This window comes from Staurois parvus, unplaced genomic scaffold (assembly GCF_062004578.1).
Source record: "Staurois parvus isolate SC_StPar_1 unplaced genomic scaffold, SC_StPar_1.0 ptg000025l, whole genome shotgun sequence".
Lineage (NCBI taxonomy): Eukaryota > Metazoa > Chordata > Amphibia > Anura > Ranidae > Staurois > Staurois parvus.
In genome coordinates, this window is record NW_028317821.1 from 6,684,539 (window position 1) to 6,706,446 (window position 21,908).

Sequence of the window (21,908 nt, forward strand, 5' to 3'; positions counted from 1 at the left end):
GTGAGAACGAACTTTTTTGTAAACTTGAGAAGTGCGAATTCTATCGATCCCAAGTTGCCTTTTTAGGCTACATCATTTCTGCGGAGGGATTCTCCATGGACCCTCAGAAGGTTTCGGCGGTTCTGCAGTGGCCTCGTCCCAATGGTCTTCGGCCCATTCAGCGTTTTTTGGGTTTTGCCAACTACTATCGGAAGTTCATCAGGAACTTCTCCACACTGGCAAAGCCTCTCTCAGACCTAACCAAGAAGGGCAGTAATCCTCATGAGTGGCCATCCGAGGCCATCGTAGCTTTCGAGGCTCTGAAATCCGCCTTCGCTTCGGCTCCGATACTGTCTCATCCCAATCCTGGATTGCCCTTCATCCTTGAGGTTGATGCATCCGAGACGGGAGTAGGCGCTCTCCTGTCTCAACGTCGGTCGCCCGATGGACCCCTACTTCCCTGTGGTTTCTACTCCAGGAAGCTTTCCTCTGCAGAGTGCAACTACCAGATTGGAGATAGGGATTTGTTGGCAATCATTCTGGCTCATAAGGAATGGAGGCACCTGCTCGAGGGCTCTGCGGTTCCGATCCTCATTCTTACCGATCATAAGAACCTGACTTATCTTTCGGAGGCCAAAAGATTGACACCCCGTCAGGCCAGATGGGCCTTGTTCTTGTCGCGGTTCAACTATGTGGTCTCCTATTTGCCTGGTTCCAAGAATGTCAGGGCTGATGCATTATCGCGGCAATACTCTGAGTTGTCCAGGGAGGACTCTGAGCCAACCTCGGTCATACCTCCGGATCAGATCCTGGCTGCCATTCGCACCAGTCTGAATTCTCCCCTTGGGGAGCAGATTTTGGCGGCTCAAACTGACGCTCCTCCCGAGAGACCGGAGGGTAGATGTTTTGTACCCGAGGGGTTGCGCACCCGTCTGCTGCGTACTTACCATAACTCCAAAACTGCCGGGCATCCGGGGAGGAACCAGTTGTCTTGGGTCGTCTCTCGGTTGTTCTGGTGGCCAACTCTCCGTGCCGACATCGCCTCTTATGTAGCGGCATGTTCGATCTGTGCCCAGAATAAATCTCCACGGCATCTTCCAATGGGTCTTCTGCAACCCATTCCCAATGGGGAGCGTCCTTGGTCCCACCTAGGCATGGACTTTATTGTAGACCTCCCTGTGTCTCGGGGTCATACGGTCATTCTCATGGTCGTCGATCGTTTTTCCAAAATGTGCCATTGTATTCCACTCAGGAAATTACCAACAGCGCAAGAACTGGCCACGGTCTTTTCCTGGGAGATTTTTCGCCTGCATGGGTTGCCCAAGGTGATTGTCTCGGACCGCGGGAGTCAGTTCGTGTCCAGATTCTGGTGTGCCTTCTGCTCCCAGTTGGGTATTAGTCTCTCCTTTTCTTCAGCCTACCACCCGCAGTCTAATGGGGCTGCGGAGCGTTCCAATCAGGCCTTAGAACAATTCCTTCGGTGTTATATCTCGGACCATCGGGACCATTGGGCCGATCTCCTGCCTTGGGCAGAGTTTGCCAGGAACTCAGCGGTCAACTCCTCCTCCGGGATGTCTCCCTTCATGGCCAACTATGGGTACCAACCCGCGGTATTACCTGAGAGGTTCTCACCACAGGACATTCCGGCTGTGGAGAACCATCTTGCTGCCCTGCGTTCTTCATGGGGGCAGATCCAGAGGGCTTTGAGGGACTCGGCTCAGCGTCAGAAGTTCCAGGCTGATCGCAGACGGTTGCCCGCTCCTTCATACCAGGTCGGCGATCGGGTGTGGTTGTCTACTCGTAACCTCAATCTTCGGGTGCCCACACCCAAACTAGCTCCCCGTTTTGTCGGTCCTTTTCGCATTCTCCGCAAGGTGAATCCGGTGGCCTATGCCCTTGCCCTTCCACCTGGGATGCGGATCTCCAATATCTTTCATGTATCACTGTTGAAACCTCTGATCTGCAATCGCTTCACTACCTCTCTGCCTCGGGCCCGTCCCATTCGGGTTGACGGTCATGAGGAGTATGAGGTGAGCCGGATCCTGGACTCTCGATTGGTGCGTGGTCGATTACAGTTCCTGGTTCATTGGCGTGGTTATGGTCCCGAGGAGCATTCCTGGGTTCATTCCGCGGATGTCCATGCTCCTGCCCTCCTCCGCGCTTTTCATACCCGTTTTCCTCAGAAACCTTTTGTTGAGCCGCGGAGGGGGAGGGGCCCTTGAGGAGGAGGTACTGTCAAGGTCCTACCTTTTCCCAGAGGTTATGTTACTCCATGTGCTGGCATCCATCTTGGATTTCTGCTGAGCATGGTGGGAATCTTTTATGCCTTCAGGTCTCTGAGGTCCATCCCCCAGAGGGGTGTGGCTGAGTACATATAAGCCTGTGATCCGCACATGCTCTTTGCACTTGTGTCTTGGTCTTGCTACAGCTCTGTGTATACGCTCGTGACTCTTCTGGTATCTGACTCGGCTTGTGACTAAGACCATTCTCTGTGTTTTCCTTCGATCTGACCTTCCGTTGCTGAACCCGGCCCGTGACCTGTGATTCTCTGTCTACTGTTCTGTACTGTTTTGTCCCGTTGTTGTCGACCCGGCTTACCTGACTACGCTATTGTCATTCTCACCAGCTACACGCCATTGGCGGCGGCCATTACCGCAGCTGGGGTGTCTCGGGGGCCGCGACCTGGTTCCTGGCTGCGTCAAGTCCATCCCCACCATCAGGGGCCCTGGTGAAGGGCAGCCTGGGACTTAGACTCCGCGCCCTGAGGGACTTCGGTCTGTTGGTGGTGGTTGTCGTCAGCCAGTGCGTTACCCTGCCACTAGGCCTACCTGTCCGTTCCACAGCCCTGCCCTGACATGTACCCTTTTTTTGTGCTTCCTTGCAGACTTGTATTCAAAACTGTTTCTTGGAGACTTGGGCGAACTGACCATTTGGAAACTCTGGCACTGCCCGAGGGCCTGGAGTCAGTAGGGGGCCCCATGAGATGCCCCTGGAACATTTTTCATAGGTTTTTTTGAGTTTGGGCAAGGACACAGGGGCTCCATGATCCCCTATTGCCCGGGGCCCCATGAGTTGTCAGTCCGCCCCTGCTTGTAAAGTGGTGTCTGGTGATCCTGGAGGTTGGAGGCTGGCTATATTCCTCTCTGGAGTAGGGGAGATCCAAAAATATCTGATGATTGGAGGCATATTGACTGGGTCTAGGATCCCAAAAAAACCCTAAAAGGCACTTTTTTCACCAATATCTGGTGAGTGCAGTGTGGTATCTGAACACTATTTCGGTGGAAACACAGGTTAAAAGTTTTTTGGAAAAGGACTTTCATGAATATATTTTATTTTTATTTTTTACTTTATTGATTTGGAGTGGGACTTATTATTTTTATTTTTTATATTTTTTATTAATCATTATTTATTTAATTTTTCACTGCAGTGTATATCTATTAATTTTTATTATATATGTGCGCTGTTTTGAAGTTTTATAACTGTGAAAATCAGACAGGTATTCTAATGCTTCCTCATTCCATTCAAAACTGAAAACAAATATCTTGATATGCAGTTAAAGAATTATGGGTAGTTTGTGGTCAACATGATTAGCAAATGTACTGTTAGTGTGTAGGATGAATTGACAATGATTATATTTGCTGCATGTGATGAAATGGCATCATGACTGTGCCTTTGATAAATGAAAAAGTCATAAGTCATAGGGTGTATAAGGAAGCATGCAGAAGAGCATTGAGGAGTCTGCAAAATATCTTAATTTTTTTTTTTAAATGCTACCAATAATCCAAAAATTCTCAAATATCAGTATCGAGTAAGTCAGGGTGATGTGGGTTAAGTTTTAGTTCATTCATTGTTGCTTTCTGGTGGGTTTTATACTGATTTTAACATTTAAAAAAATAAACCTTTGCCATCCCCAGTAGCATAATTTGTTTCTTGACTCAATATTGCAGCTTCCTCAGAAGGCACTGACTCTTTTGCCTGTTGTCACTACATTGATAAAAAAGCAGAAAAGATTCTAAAAAATTGCTTTCTAAACCACTAGTACAGCTATTGGTTCATCTGGCAAACTGCCACTGCTGCAAAGCTACTAATTGCTTTCTGGACTTCACTGGCACTTGAATAATGAGAGCAAAAAGAAGTTGTTTTTCAGAAGATGGCTAAATCCCCTAGGTATTGCTAGAAGCAGCACTGCTGTGTTTATTATCCCTTTATCACCCTGCCAATTAATTCATATACGTAATGCAATTTTTTCTATTACTGCTTTGATTGCTCGGAAGTGTTTTTTAACTGTTAAGGAAAAATATATTCTAAGGAAATTAAAATGACACCCCTGTTTCTGAGCCCTGCAACAGTTTCTCCCAGTCCAGAAGATCCTGTTTCACCTTGACTCCTGAATAGTAATTTCAGACTATACCTGCAGCACCACCTACAGATAAAATGTGACATTTATTATACACTTGCTGTATCTTTGTGTTGGATTCATTGTCAAATATACCATAAAACACATGCCACAGGAGTGGCATTTGATATCGTCAAGACCTAGCTGTAACAATATTATTGTTACATTATATTTTTTTAACTAATTCCTTTGTATGCAAATCAAACGAATTTCCTTTAATCCGTGCATAATGACAGTTAAAACAAATTCAAATAACTATTTAACTGCCTATTAACTCTGATTTAACCGTCATCAGCGCTGATTTGCTTCATCCTACCCTTCTGCTCCTAGATATATTTTAAATTTTTTTTATCATTCATATTTAGATTTGTTTTCAATTTCACTCTTTTTTCACTCTTCACTCGCTTGACTTTGTAGCAATGTATTAAAATATGCACAAATAATTCTTCATTTCTATTAGTAAATAACTTTACCATGCTCTGTACCAGAAACATAATTTTATTATAATTGGATCAAATATTATTTGGTTTTCTATGCCATCCATAGACAAAATACATTTTTCAAATTTGACCAGTATTAGTTTTAAAGCAACTAGTGTTATTGTAGAGTAGAAAGTGTAAGTTTAATTCCATATTTTGCAAGACAATATTTCCAAAAGGAAGTTTTTTTATTTAAATGTATTTCTTCATTATCTGAAATTATGACAAACATAATGATGAATCAGTAAGCCCATAATTAAAATGTGGGATTTACTCTGATTCATTAGGGCTATACAGGTGCAACAATTGAAATGGTTAACTCTGTTGGCTGCTCCTGGTATCTCCAGACCAATTGGCACATTCAAATGGTCAATTTTTTTCACTCATGAAAAAAATAGTTTTCAACAGCAAAACAGGAATAACTTTGGGTTTTGCCCAGGGGCGGACTGACCATTTGGAAACTCGGGCTCTGCCCGAGGGCCCGCGGTCAGTAGGGGGCCCCATGAGATGCCCCTGGTACCTTTTTCATAGGCTTTTTTGAGTTTGGGCAAGGACACAGGGGCCCCATGATCCCCTATTGCTCGGGGGCCCCATGAGTTGTCAGTCCGCCCCTGGTTTTGCCTGTTTATGGTGTTTCTTATGGAACCAGATTTTTTCCATAATGGACCAGACTGTTAAATGTAACATGGTATCCCCAGCAATGTCCTTGAATTTAGCGAACATACACTTACATTGCTAAGATTCTTGTGTCCAAAGGTATGCCTGGACACTGGGACTTACCATGTGACTGCAATACAGATAAAATCTACCACTTAGCACTCATATTAAAAAAAAAATAGCAAGTGCTTTATTGTTAAATGGTCTTTCTAAAGAATAATTTTAGTTACATTTTGCAATGTATACACAGTCATGGCCCAAAATATTAGCACCCCTGCATTTCTGTCAGATAATGCACTACTTCACCCAGAAAATTGTTGCAATTACAAATGTTTAGGCATTCTCATGTTTATTTCTTTTGTTTGTATTGGAATGACACAAAAAAGTGGAGAAACAAAAAGCCAAATCGGACACATTCCATGTAAAACCCCATAAGTTATAGATATACCTTACAATAAATAAATTAATAATAATAATCTGGTTACCAGAAAAGTTTGAGATGCTTTATATTGCATTTTTTACTCTGTCAGATGAAGAAAAGCAGGCTAAAATCTGTTTCTATGGGATTTGTACAGAAGAAATCTCCTATATGTAAAGCATCATAACTCATACCACAGCTAATGCTTGAATATATTTAACAATAATAAGGCACACAATCTGCAACCTTCACAAATTTTGTTGCATACAGTATATACTGTAGTATTTATACAATTGGATATAGTATTTTTTTTGTTTTATATGTCCTGTGGGGGAGATTTCTCTTCACTTCATGCCATAGAGATGTAACAGAAATTGAGAGGAGATTTCTGGAAAGTGAGGGGAATTATTCACTTAGGCAGTTGTCACAGAAACAGGTATTCCCATTGGAGGATTTCCATCGGAACATTTTGGATTTCCCATTGCTTTCTGTTTCAGTGACAGTGGTAACTCGGACAATAGAGAGGGTGAATCTACCTAATGGGAACACAGAAAGAAGCAAAAACTTCACAGGGGTTCTGAATCTTCCTACTCTAGCCAAAACAAAAAATGTTTTGGCTTTACATCCACTCTACTTTTCTCCATGATCAGAATAGCCTGGCAATCATTCAACTCTTTTGGCTTTAAGATGGTGTGTTATACTGTAACTTGATGCTAATATTTACCTCTTTCCTTTACAGTTCTTCAATTTGGCTTCACAACTATATTTGTTGCTGCTTTTCCACTTGCACCACTCCTTGCCTTACTTAACAATATTATTGAAATCCGCCTTGATGCTTACAAATTTATCACTCAGTGGAGACGACCCTTAGCATCGCGAGCCAAGGACATAGGTGAGACCATCTGGCCTAATTCGTTTTGAGTGGGTAGTTAAAGAATGTATCATATAGTTGAATACAGATTGTATAGTATGCTTGACTTGGCGCTTCTGTCTGCATTCATTAGTATTGATCTCTTCTAAGAGCTCCCCTAGTTTAAGAGGAAGTTTAGTGCAATGTGCTGAAATTTACTATTTGTACAGTACTCTAGATAAGTGTGTACATGTTAATTAGCCTTTTTATGTGTCTGGTTTTAGCTATTTATCTGCAAAAACATTTGACAGATGAAATCACTGATGCATAAAAGTATACTGTAACTTCTCCTAATTTAGGCATAATTAATATTCAGGCAGAAAGAATTGTGATGTTCCTAAACCCTCAGCAAACAGAAATCAGGTTTTAGTAATTAATTCACTATAGCTGCTGAGTCCTCATGGGTTACTTCACAATGTTTTTCTTTATATATTAGAACCAGTGCTTAAAAATTGGATGTCCTTCAAGACTACATTCAAAATGTCCTTTCAAGGAAATCTTTAAAAACTTTGTGTTCAATAGTACATTTGTTGTATAACCGTCTCCTTTCTTTGAATTCCTAATGACAATTCACTCTCCCGAATATCCAATCTCAAAAAATATAAAAAGGAAAACTATAACGTGTAGTAGGTTAAACATATGTGTGTTAAAATATTCATATAATGTGCTCACATTAAAATAATATGTGCAAGCCTTTTTTATATACCACTCTGAAATCTTCTTCTCAAATCTTTATTTGGTGTCCTTCCTGGTGGAGATCCTCATCCCTCACTTCAAGGTGGGTATTTGGAGTTCTCAAAAAAATAGATCATACACAATAATAGAACACCATAATATACAATTGACAAAAAAAATGTTATTCCTACTACTCACATCAAGTGAGCATCAGATGTGCATATCCCTTTAAGGCCCTTTCAGTGTTCCACCACGTGCAATGTGCTCAAATATTCACTCCATGCACCTTACCAAATATTCTAATCTCATGTGCATATCCAATAAATCCTTTCTGCAACCAATTTTCCTTCTTGATTTTAATATATGTGTACAAAGACACTAAAAAAAATAAAACAAGAATAAAGTGTGATACTGCTTTAAGAAAGTGAAATATATATGTCCAAATCACTACATAAGCATGCAAAACCAATGCCTTCTTATAAACACTGTGCAATGTGTGTCCAATCTCAGTATTCACCAAACAATCACTCCATGTACCTTACCCAATGAATCAAAAAATGGGCGATTCTCATTCAATTATCTTCACATCAAAGAATTCCTCCATTCATCAAAACAGCAGGATTTCCCAATGAAAAAGATCAAACAGGATGCATAGTGAAACAATTTTATATAAAAACAAACCATTTATTCATATGCCATTGCACTTACAAACACAAGGATTAAAATGCCTGTAAACTCAAGATGGACACCATGGCACTTGCAAAAATGATAACGTCACTTCTGACATGTTTTGTCCAATTGACTTCTTCCTAGGATGTTTCTCTTTGCAAAATGAATCAGCCAATTATATAATTTCCTGTAAAATACTTTCTTTTTTTTGTCCTAAATTGGGTTTTTGGTGTGTTGTTAAAAGAAATAACACAGTTTCCTCTTAGTTGGATTGTTCTCTGTCATTGAACAGTGCCTTCAGTGGCACAGGGATCTATCTATCTTGTGCTAAGCCAATGGCCCCATGCATTTGGTGAAGCAAAGTGGAATGTGTTGTTGCTTTTTGTATGGATGAAATATATATATAGAATTATTGTAAAAGAAATTGTTTATAGAAGCCTGTCACCTTCTCACATGTAGTTTGTCAGTGCAAATTAGAGTTTGAAATGGTGAAGCAGTTTTGTTTATATGAGCAACAAAGACAGTTTGGATACATGATTTAACGTTACATTTTTACTGTTAGTAAATGTTACAGAAGCACAATATAAAAATCTTTACCAATAAACACATCAAATACTTAGATGGAAATATGTGGACAGCATGTAGTGTAAAAAATGTTTTATTTTTATTGGAGATATAGTTGTGCTCAGAAGTTTGCATACCCTGGTAGAAATCATGACATTTTGGCATTTCTGGCATTTTGGCAGAGACACCTGTATTTCTGATGATTTCATTTAAATTACAAAGTTCCGGGCCCTTTATTACATGGGGTCCCATCTGTTGTCTTTAAAAGTGTCCCCCCTCTTAGGCTAAGTGTAGCCCCAAACAGGGGTGGACTGACAACTCATGTGGCCCCCGGGCAATAGGGGATCATGGGGCCCCTGTGTCCTTGCCCAAACTCAAAAAAGCCTATGAAAAAAGTACCAGGGTCATCTCATGGGGCCCCCTACTGACCCCGGGCCCTCGGGCAGTACCCGAGTTTCCAAATGGTCAGTCCGCCCCTGGCCCCAAATGTTTTGGAACTTCCTGAGAAACTGCTGTTCTTTCAGGGGATGAGTGGATACTATCCATGTAGAAAATGCAAAGCTTGTAGTATCAATACCCAGACATGTAGGAAATTTACCACCTTTCAATCGAGATGCACTCTTAGGACTTATAACATTGGGGAGTTGATCACATGTACCACAAGTAATGTAGTTTATTTAATTCAGTGCCCATGCGGTCTGTGATATGTGGGGTGCACGGTGCGCATGTTATGCACCAGATTTGATGAGCACATTGGGAACATACACAAAGGGTTTCCTAACCACAGCGTATCTAAACACTATGCGCTACAGCACAATAAGAACCCTGAGGGAACTTTGTTTCTTGCCATTGATAAGTTCACTCCGAACTGGAGGGGGAATCATGCGAGGTGAGAAATTTCTGTGAATTTGTATTCTGTTTTGTATGTATATTATTCTATTGAAGAACAAGATGATACTGTCCTCGGGTATAATTTTAATTAGTAAAATTCATCAGTAAAATTGTCCCATCTCCTGTTTGGGGGTGCGGTTCCGGTAATGAAGCGCATCTCTACCGAGGAGAATTGTCCTTCTGGTCTCTATATATAGTGCATGATGCTGCACATTGTCCACGCCCCTGACAACGTCTTTTTGGTGATGAAATGCATAGAGTGGAGTCACGCCCTGTGACGTCATCATGTACCGCATGGACTGTGGCTATCTTTTTGGTTGGAAACATCACTACTGGCATGGTGGTTTATACTGATGAGAATGTAAGAGCAATTTTATGAATAAACTCAGTTTTATCAATTTACTACACTATGAGCTGGCATTTTTCCCTCTATATGGCGTCTGTTGCCTGGTGAGAGATTTGCCATTTAAGATCCTGTCATCTGTAAAAGTGCTTCAATAATTGGACTGTCTGAGGAGTCTTACCAAGGAGTCTGCGTTATATTGTCTGGGCCAGATAACTGTGCTATTTGACCAGTCCTTTGGGTGCTCAAATTTTCTGCTAAGAGGCTTTAATATTGGGTGGACAGTGGAGGTCTCTGGTTATGGTTTTCGTCTCTAAAAACCCAACACCTGCAGACTTATGTGGACTCAATGCTGACTGTCATTTAATTTGTGTGTTGTGTTGCACCTTCTTTAATCCACTTTAGGTGGGGCTATTTCACCTAATTTTTAATATGGTTTTTCTGTGTTTATAATATGCTGTTAGCCTTGCAGTAATATGATACTATATACAACATGTATTTCTCCTGTGTTTACCTGTGGGTTTTTGCATCCCAAACAATTTTTGTGGCAATTGTGGCTGCAATCTGTCTTGGTCTACCTGACCTTGGCTTGGTATCAAGAGATCCTCGAACTTTTCACTTCTTATTTGAGACTGTGATTGAACAGTACTGACTGGCATGTTCAAGGCTTTTTTATATCTTTGTATATCCTTTTCCATCTTTATAAAGTTCCATTTCCTTGTTATGCAGGTTTTTGACAGTTCTTTTCTGATCCCCATGACTCAGTATCTAGCCTGCTCAGTGCATCGACACGGGAGCTAACAAATTCACTGACTATTTATATACAGACACTAATTGCAATTTAAAAAGTCATAGATATGGAAAATTAATCTTTAATTGCCATTTTAACCTGTGTGGGTCGCCTTGTGCATCTGTACCAAGGCCAAACATTATGTAAACTTTTGATCAGAGCTATTTCGGTGATTTATGTTATCATTATGATTTAAATAGGAGCCAAACAACTATGTGGTTATAAATCAATAATACATTCCAAAATGTCATGATTTCTGCCAGGGTATGCAAACTTTTGAACACAACTGTATAAGAGGTCAACTTTATAAAAGTTTTATGTAGTCAATGTGGTTACCTTTATAACTATTCTTGTTTTGTATAGTAGTTGGTACATTTTTCTAATTACCATTGCTTTAATTGTATATTGTTAGGCTATTCTTTGACACCTTCTTATATGAGCACTTTGTTCATTAGTTTTATTACTTTCATAGAAGTAGTATGCTATCATGCATCCTCATCTTTAAAGACTGGGCTGCTGTTGAAAGCCTTGAGTCTTAAATTGTCCAGTGAAACCAGTTGTTCTATTCTTCAAATGATTACTATGAGAACAATCATGGTAGTTACAGAAAATGTTGTTTTAGTCTGGCCACACACCCTACCATTGAATTGTACAATCTCCCTTAGAATTTCCAGCAACTCTAGTGCAAGTGCCTACCTCACTGTGATATAGATTGAAGGAGTTATTTAGGTACACTCTCACACAACACAGTTCAATAGCAAATCTAGGAAATTGTACAGAGCTTGTATAATATGATTGCGGTCTGTGTGGCCAGCTTCAGAATCCACCTTTTAGCTGCGAGCTGCCTCTGTAAAAGTAAAAAATAATTATAATAAATAATTTGTTCAAACATTAAAGGAAAGGTGCTTTGAGATACATTAGGCTGCAACACCTGGTTTGTTAGTTGAATGACGATCTTGCTTATCCAGTAACAATAATTTCCTATCTTCCAGTCTAAAAAAAGTATGTATCAAGTGAAACCAGAGTAAATTTTACACAACTAATCTTAATACTTCAAATGACTAATTGATTCAGAAAGTAATGAAGCTATTAGTTAAGGCCCCTTTCACACGGAGTGGACCCGTCAGCAGATCCGCTTGCTTAGCGGGGGATCTCTCCATTGATCCTCGCTGAGCAAGCGGATGACAGGTCCATATCTGCTCCACTGCTCCCCTCCTCTATGGGCAGTCAGATGGAAACGGACCGCCTGTCCATTTCCATCTGACTGCCATCCCATCCGATCCAATGGACCGAACGGGAATGGATCTCCACCCGTCTCATTTTGGTGGATCGGATTGGATTGCATGTCGGCGAGACACGTCTGTTTACACCCGCCGCTCCATAGAGGAGAATAAAGGTTCCGATTGGTTCCACCTGAAAAACGGGCAGGTGGACCCGATCGGAACGTCCACGTGAAAGGGGCCTTACCATGACAGCCTGGTTACTAGCACATACTTTTTCTCACAATTCTAATTCCCTGTAGAATTTTTTTGCAGGAATATAGGGTTTGGTGCCCAGAAACATAAGATGTTCAGCACAGTTCAGCAGACCTGACAACATTATCACATCTAAGCAGAAACCAAGAGCAGTTATTGCTTGTATACGCAGATTCAGCTCGTATATGAGTGTTTACAAAGAATGTGCAAAGCTTTTAGCAAGCTTTGGGCAGCTTTCTTGAAACATATGCTGAGATTAGGCATGCTAAAGTATTTACGTATTCTGAAGCAGTAAAAACACTTTAAAACATGCCTTCATTTACTTTTGTATTCATAGAACATTGTGCAGATATTTTTTCAAACTTCACAGCAAAGGCATTAAAATTTAATATTTTTTTCTATGAGAGCAGATCTTGGCAGTTTGCCGGTCCTCAAAAACAAACAGCAGATGTTTCTAAGCTAACCAAGGAACTAACTGAAACCAATTTTAGAGTCAGTATATCTTTGAGGATCCTTAAAAAAAATTACTTCACATTACAAGCAGTTAGAGAGGTTGGTGAGAGCTTGTTTAAAGCTCCTTAAGTACTTGTTGATAAGTAAATAGTTTGATGCCTATAGTCTGGGAACAAGTGCAGTAAAAGCACCCTTTCACACCAGTTTACGGGTGCACAAAATCACGTGTGTACACTATATATATATATATATATATATATATATATATATATATATGTGAATTTGCAGTTCCAGGTAGGGGGCGTGCGCGAGGCACGCACGCATCCTGCCTGTGCCACCATTCGTGGCCTCGGCTGTCAATCACCGGGTCCCGGATGGTGATTACTCGCCAGCATTTCGGATGGGGAAGAGACCTGTATGTAAACAATACAGATCTCTCCCCTGTCAGCTTCTGGACACTGCTTTGTATGGCTCTGCATAGCAGTGTGCTTACAGTGAAACACACCCACAGCCCCTGTAGTAAAACAGCACACAGTTAACCCTTTGATCGCTCCACATGTTAACACCTTCCTGCCCAGTGTCATTAGTACAGTGTCAGTGCCTTTTATTAGCACTGATCACTTCATTGGTGTCACTGGGGATGTCATTGACACCAAATCAGTTCCACCCAGTGTCAGAATGCCCACCATAGTCCCGCTATAAGTCGCTAATCGCTGCCATTACCAGTAAAAAAAGAATTAAAACAAAAATTCCAGTATATATACCTCCATTTGTAAACGCTATAACTTTCACGTAAACCAATTAATTTACATGTATTGGGATGATTTTTAGCAAAGACATGGAGCAGAATTGGTCTCAATTTATGACGAGATTTGATTTTTTTTATTTTTTTACTGGACATGTTTAATAGCAAAAGTCAAAAATATTGTTTTTTTCTCAAAATTAGCAGTCTTTTTTTGTCTATAGCGCAAAAAATAAAAATTTCACAGGCGATCAAATACCACCAAAAGAAAGCTTTATTTCAGGGGGAAAAAAAACATAAATTTCATTTGGGTGCAGCGTTGCATGACTGCACAATTGTCAGTTAAAATAACGCCATATTGCAAAAAATGGCCTGGTCAAGAAGCGGGGGTAAATCCTCTGGAGGACAAGTTCTGGTTATCACTTTAAACGAGCTTTTAGGAGGTTTTAGAATACTTTCAGAAAGCTTTAGCAATACTTGAAACTTGTTGACAGCCTTCTCCTGGAAACTTGTAGCCAGCAGCCGATATGTGTTTACCATCCCCAAATTGGAGCTGATGGAGCTGAAGTTGATGATTGAAAACTGCTCAGAACTTCATGAAAGCTTTACAATTGATTGTAAAAGCTTTTTTGTACACACTGTTTTTATATATACTGAAACCCTTTATTTACAAGTTATAAAGAAATAAATATCGGATGGATTAATAAACCTTGTTTCATTGATATTGTTTTCCCTGGTGCATGCCAGTGTTTGTTCCTGGCCTTTCTCTATCACTGGACAACATAGTGTAGACAGGAATGCTCAGATGACCCAAACGTTCCTGTTTATGCTGAAACCTGCTTCCACAGATATCAAGGGTTTGAATACCAGCTGGTGTGAATCAACACATTATGTTATAATGGATTACATTTAGTCAATGTGTTATTTAGGTAGGGCTATCATTAGTGAATAGGGTTATTATATGGCAGGGTCAATAAAAACTTGGAACATGTGTTATTTAATTACTAGTTAATTATCTTTTAATTACTTGTGTTCATTTGATTAGTCAGTGAATTTACTGAATTAATTAATTTGGTTAATACAGTTTAATTAGGTTTATTGACTTGGTAGATTTGCTCATTGATAATTTACTGGATTAAAGTAGTCATAAGGAATGGTAAGGATATTACCAAAGGTATTAAATTAAGTATTGTGCTTTGTAAACTGAATCATTTTGTGATTTTTTTTTTTAACATTTTTGTACAGCGTAAGTATTTCTCCAGATTTACTGTGAAATTGAAAACTTTGAGCCGAGCTAGTCCAAATGAACTATTTCCTTTATTAATACAGCCAGCTGCTGTCAGTGTTGTATACACTGTGTGTAGCATCAGATACAGTTGCAAGAAAAAGTATGTGAACCCCTTGGGATTACGTGGAGTTTTGCATGAATTGGGCATAAAATGTGCTCTGAACGTCATCTAAGTCACAACAATAGAAGAACACAGTCTGCTGAACATAATACTACACAAACATTAGATGTTGCCATGGTTTAATTGCACATAACATGTAAACATTCACAGTGCATGGAGGAAAAAGTATGTGAGGCCCTAGCTTAATGACTACTCCCAGAGCTAATTGGAGCCAGGAGTGAGCCAACCTTGACACCAATCAGTGTGATGATATTGGATGCGTTGCTGACAGCTGTCCTGCCCTTAAAAAACACCCACCTGTTTTGGGTTTACTGGTTTCAAGAAGCACTGCCTGATGTGAACCATGCCTCGCAGAAAAGAGCTCTCAGAAGACCTACGATCAAGAATTGTTGACTTGCCTGAAGCTGGAAAGGGTTACAAAAGTATCTCCAAAACCCTTGATGTTCATGTGTCCATGGTAAGACAGACTGTGTACAAATGGAGAAAGTTTAGCACTGTTGCTACTCTCCCTAGGCGTGGTCGTCCTGTAAAAATGACTGCAAGAGCACAGCGCAGAATGCTGCATGAGGTAAAAAAGAATCCAAGAGTGTCAGCTAAAGACCTTCAGAAATCTCTGGCACATGCTAACATTTTTGTTGACACATCTACAATAAGGAAAACATTAAACAAGAATGGAGTACATGGGAGGACACCACGGAGGAAGCCATTGCTGTCCAAAAAGAATATTGTAGCACGTTTGAAGTTTGTAAAAGAGCACCTGGATGTTCCACAGCACTACTGGCAAAATATACTGTGGACAGATGAAACCAAGATTGAGTTGTTTGGGAAGAACACACAACACTATGTGTGGAAAAAAAAAGGCACAGCACACCAACATCAAAACCTCATCCCCACTGTAAAACATGGCGGAGGCAGCATCATGGTTTGGGGCTGCTTTGCTGCCTCAGGGCCTGGACGGATTGTTGTCATTGATAGGAAAATGAATTCCAGAGTTTATCAAGACATTTTGCAGGAAAATGTACGACCATCTGTCCACCAACTGAAGCTCTGCAGAGGATGGGTGATGCAATAGGACAATGACCCAAAGCATACAAGTAATTCAACAAAACAATGGCTGCAACAGCATAGAATACGCCTTCTGGAGTGGCCCAGTCAGAGTCCTGATCTCAACCCGATTGAAATGCTGTGGCATGACCTTAAGAGAGCAATTCACACCAGACATCCCAAGAATATTGCTACACTGAAACAGTTTTGTGAAGAGGAGTGGTCCAAAATTACTCCAGATCGTTGTGCAGGTCTGATCTGCAACTACAGGAAATGTTTGGTTGAGGTTATTGCTGCCAAAGGAGGGTCAACCAGTTATTAAGTCCAAAGGCTCACATTCTTTTTCCTCCCTGCACTGTGAATGTTTACATGTTATGTGCAATTAAACCATGGCAACATCTAATGTTTGTGTAGTATTATGTTCAGCAGACTGTGTTCTTCTATTGTTGTGACTTAGATGACGTTCAGAGCACATTTTATGCCCAATTCATGCAAAACTCCATGTAATTCCAAGGGCTTCACATACTTTTTCTTGCAACTGTACATGCAGTTCTGGCAGCGGGATGGAGACTTCCCGCCCCACTCACAGAACAGAAATGAGTTGTGTTCAGTGCTGCTCAGCCAATCACAGGAAGCTTTGGGTTTTATAAATTAATAAAAGGCTTCCACCGATTAAGGCGGATATTGTGACATCAATTGCCCTCCTCACCACCTCAGCCACAGAGGAAGCTTTGTAATCATTCAGAAAATAGAAAGCCTCCTGTGAATGGCTGACTAGTACTTGGCTTGACTCAATTTTGTCCCAGGAGCAGCATCAGAGTCAGGTGAGGAACAAGCCGGGTCAGCAACAAAGGAACCACACAGGAACAAGCAGGACACGGGGGAGCTGAAGACCAGTCGGCACTTAACATGGGCAGAGACACTCATTAAATATGCCGTCTGACGCCAATCTGCGCACGTGCGTGTGCACATGCGCAGGCATGTGCACGATCGCGCATTTCTGCGTGCATGCGCACAACTGGCAATTCTTCTCCGGGAATTTGCATGCGCATTTCTAATCGCGATTCGTCTTGCCGGAAATCCCTTACAAGTGCTACATAAGTACCTGAAATAAATAAATAAATAAAATTGTGGTCAAAATAAATATTTATCAAAATAGGTCTATTCTGGTCACAGAGGTTTTCAATTCCCCCCAACACATAAAGAGGTTAAAGCATATCTAAACCCAAGTGTACTATACTACAGCTTAACAATCCAAAAATGTTGTGGCTACCTTCATTTTTCTTTTTTTCAAACTTTATTTTTACCTGATGATCCTGCCAGTAATATATTTCCTGTTCTAGGGTTAGCATGCTCACTAACTGTACTGAATCTATGAAGGAGCTGTGTTGTCACCCTATGACAAGGATACCAAACACTTCAACCCCCCTCTCGTCCTCTCCATTGCACATGGGGTGGAGTTTTGTAGTCCTTTGACTGAGCTGGGAACAATTTAACTGATGACAGCCAGCGTAGGCAGAGTGTACATGATGTTAACAGCTCACAAGATTTCTGACACAATCAACAAGTATTTGTATTTATTTTTCAGACAGAAATATTACAACATTTTCAATTGTATATTTAACAGAACAAAATACATCAAAATTTGTGAGGGTTTACATACCCCTTCACAATGGTGTTTTTATTGTCTTCTATGCTATTTTATGTTGCTTCAGTGCTAACAGAAATATCACTTTAAACAGGTATCTGGTATGGAATTCTAGAAGGCATCGGGATTCTGTCTGTTATTACGAATGCATTTGTTATCGCGGTGACCTCAGACTTCATTCCGCGGCTGGTGTATGCTTACAAATATGGACCTTGTGCCGGTCTAGGACAAGCTGGAGAAAAGTAATAGTCTAAATGTCTTTTGATATTTAACCTCTATGTATAGATTTTACAGTTTACATGACATTTGGTTAAGACACCTCTTGGTATGTTTGCTTCTATTTTTATGCTAATTTGTTTATGCTGCTTTAAGTATAATGGATAATTTAAGTGTATGTAAAGCATTTTGTAATGCTTTTATAATGCTTGTAAACAGTTCCAAATGTGGGTAAAAGGATTGGGAAACTTTTTTTTATTTAACTAAAGAAATTTTATTTAAAGTGACACTAAGCCTAAAAACATTTTCTACCTTAATGCATTGCTTGCACTAAGTAAAAAAACATTTTTACATTCCCTGTGCTTCCAATTCCCTGTGTGAAGGGGAAGAGAGGGGAGAAGAGATCAGCACTGTGCATGGCTGCATCTCTTTTCCTCTCACTTCCTCTTCACACAGGGAGTCGAATAGCAGTAGAAGCCATAGGCTCTTGCTGCTGTCAATCAAGTGCGGTGAAGAGGAAGTGGGGGGTGGGGCTAAGTCCCACTGTGTGTGTCTATAGAGCTCAACTCCGTAAACACACAGGTTGGGAGCAAGCATGCAGCATTTGTCACCATAGCAAATGGCTTGCTATGCGGACACACAAAGAAGAGAAGGAGACAGGATTGCTGGTGGGGGAACAAAGAAGAGGAGGATTGGGGCTGCTCTGTGCAACACCACTGCACAGAGCAGGTGAGTATAACATGGTTGTTTTAATTTTTTTTAAAGTGCCTTTAGTAAAACTTTAGGTTATATTTGCTGTATGTGTCCTAAAGGGTGGATTTCTCTTCACTTCCTGTCCTGGAAATACAAAAGGAAATTAGAAGAAATCTCTCCAGAGTGAACACCCATCTTAAACAGGAATAGGTGTTCCCATTGGTGGAATCTCCCTTACTTCTTGCTCTAATGAAAACTTTCTGTCTCGGTGCCAATGGTCACCAGTACAAATACAGTGAATCCCAACTGTGTCCCATGTAGGGACACAGAGAGCAATAAAAACTTAACTAGACAATCTACTCTAACCCTTCCCTACCTCCTAACCCTCTATCTCATTAGTTTTAATTACCTTTATATATACTTCCTGCCTACTGCCCCTACTATTATTACTGACATTAAAGGGCACTATAATGTGTATTTGAGCAAGCACATGCTTAAGTTTACTGCGTTTCATGTAGAAATCTGTAAATACTCTATATACTATATACTATAGTATAACAATACTATATTGTTCTTGGGTATATCACTAACACAGAAACAAGTACAGTATGTGAATCAGGTGTTCTGATTCACTGGATGCGTGCTTGTTCTGGGTCATTGATTCATAAAGCAATAGAGCAGGGACAATTAAGAAACAATTTCAGGAGAGACATTACAATATCAACCTCCTTATTTCTCCCAGCACATTTTCTTTATTGACTGTTGAGATAATTTAGGACTGAGTTGATGGGCTTTGGACTTTTACATAAGTTTTAGATGCTTCTAAGATCATTCAGAATTCATAGACAGGTGCATTTGACCTACAGTTGACTTGCATTCGACCTGCTTGAAGTGAGTTTTTGCATACCAATTAGTTTGTATGGAAACACAAACTGACTTGAAGAGAACAAAAGCCCGCCAACACAAGTCCTTAGCCTTATAGAGAGAGAGTCTGCTTTCATTCAGGTCTGATCTGACCCATAGACTCAAGCTGGTCATTTACTGTTAAAAAAAAAAGTAGATTCCTCCATCTGTGCAAATGGGGTTCATAGAGGAACCCCCCCCCCCCCACTGGGACATTGTTTTTTAAGAGCTGCACACACCATTGTCAGAATACAAGGATCAGTAGTTGCAGACTGAGAAAAATCTTACAGTATGTCCCTTGGACAGAAACAATTGATCAACTTGGGTTGTTGGGTGGGGACTGATCGAAATTCTGCTGGTCCCTGTTGAACCATCTGAATTTCGATTAGTATATGGCCACCTTTACTTTGGGACAGTGAATCACAATTACTGTGAATAACTATTAAGCAGACGAAAGCCTGTCTATGTAATCTTCAGCTATGGATGACCTCATGTAAATATACTGTATATTTACAAACTATTCACATAAAGTTTTTTAATTCTCAATGAGAAGATCATTCATATTTAGACCTTGTTAATGTGGCCTAAGGGATGAGTGTACATTGTCCTTTAAATCCTACCCTTACAGCAATTCTCCCTCCACCCCTTCATCCACCCCTCCAAGTCTAATATGTACCTGCCCTCACTGCTCCAAGATCTACAGGGATCCATACAAGCTTTCTACTGAATGTCCCCCATCTGTGCTCATGCACAGAAGAATTTTCATTCATTTTCATAAAAAGCCTGTCTATTGTTGAGAAGGATAATGGATGGCCTTTCCATAGGACACACTTTGAAGATCTCAGAGGTGGGGAACATATAAAGGTTAACTATGCAAAAAGTGTTTTAACACTTCTCTGCTCCATGAAAAACTGCAAAACATGTCTTGGCTTTATACACTTTAAATCCTTTTAAAGTAAATGCAGTGTAAATTGATAACACATGCAATAACTTGTCATTTTTGTTTGTAAAGGTGCATGGTCGGGTATGTCAATGCCAGCCTTTCTGTCTTCCTAGTAAATGATTTTGAGAATCGCTCAGATTCAGAGTTTCATGCAAGATTTAATGGCGCACATGTGAAATATTGCCGGTAAGAGAAATTTGTTCTTAATGTACAATATCCTGATATCATAGATAATTGGAACAAAATTTAAACAGGGGATATTGAACAAAGTAACCAGTCAGCTAACTGATGAACAAGTAGGGGGTCACAGAAGTCCGTAGGCCAGGCAAATCACCCAATGTGATCCCTTAAGTCATGTGAGATGTAATAAAAAACTATTAACTGTATTTGAAATAGTTGCTATGTACAACACTATAATCTTCATTCCCTTTATTTCTAATCTATCAGCTGCCTTTTATAGGTTTACCTTGATGTTTGATTATCTGAGATTTTTTTCAAGCACTTTTCTCACGTGTTCATAGGTATCGAGACTACAGAAGTCCACCTCATGGTCCTGAGCCCTATGCTTACACTTTGCAGTTTTGGCATGTGCTTGCTGCACGCTTAGCTTTCATCATTGTATTTGAGGTAAGATAATACAAGTTACATGTTTAAGAGGCTTGTACATTACTGGTACATAAAGTCTGATATAGAGGAATATGCACATCATGCGAAAAACAAGTGGGGAGATTTTATGTTTTGTATAGTGCAATGTTTATGAAGCGTTACCTTTATGGCATAGCCTTGGCTATATGTATATTTGTTTGCAATAATAATTGCAAGAGATGTCTTGGTATGTGCGTATTAAAATGTATGAATAGAGCAAGGAAGGGTTAGATCCTCTTGTCAGATTTTTATTACTGCCTGTGTCCCTGCTGGGTACATTCACCCTCTCTATTTGGCTTGGTGACCATTATCGCTTGGGCAGCAAGTACTGGGAAGTTCAAAATTATGTCATTGTACCCAAAAAAACTGACAGGGAGTGTAACCATCATACTCTCTCCAAAAGTGAAAAAAATGACATTTTGGCTTTAGATGTACTTTAATGTCAAATTTTCCTCAGTTGAATACCATCACCACCACAGTATTTGCAGTGTCACCTGTACCATATTAAACATGGCCAGATTTCCCACCCACCTATTCTGCTTTCATCCCAATAGTTGTCTGTTTGTTGCATTCACTACATGTAGCCATAAAAGAAATAGATTCCTCCTCCTCTCCCTATTTACCTTGATTTTTGGGCTTCAAGGTTAAGGCCTAATTCACTTTATTAACGCACAAGTTAGCTGATGTTGTTTCACATGTTAACATGCATTGTATTAAGGCACTTCATTTGTTTTGAATGAGCTGTTATTGCAGGTTATAAAACACCTGCACCGTATTCTCCGAAGCAGCACACCATAATACACAGAGTGCCTACAACTGTACATTGTTGTGTATTATAACACCCATGTGTTGTAGTGCACATGTGCATTAGGGTGATACACAAAAACCCCCCACAAAATGGCAGTGCAATGAAATGTGTGTTGTGAACATTTGCGGTAAAACACATTTTTTTCTTGATAGGTGAGT

General features: G+C 40.3%; 1 protein-coding gene across 5 annotated transcripts in view; it reads left to right on the top strand.

Moving 5' to 3' along the window:
- The window catches only part of ANO4 (anoctamin 4), a 273,092-nt gene that overhangs the window by 243,991 nt on the left and 7,193 nt on the right, over positions 1-21,908 (top strand). For 4 of the 5 annotated variants that reach the window (XM_089694243.1, XM_089694275.1, XM_089694266.1 and 1 more), the window contains 5 exons: positions 6,669-6,821; positions 7,597-7,617; positions 17,637-17,784; positions 20,367-20,483; positions 20,819-20,924. In XM_089694243.1, the coding sequence (XP_089550369.1) occupies positions 6,669-6,821; positions 7,597-7,617; positions 17,637-17,784; positions 20,367-20,483; positions 20,819-20,924 (545 nt within the window). The remainder of the gene's footprint in view (positions 1-6,668; positions 6,822-7,596; positions 7,618-17,636; positions 17,785-20,366; positions 20,484-20,818; positions 20,925-21,908) is intronic. The other variant, XM_089694247.1, reaches the window with a different exon arrangement.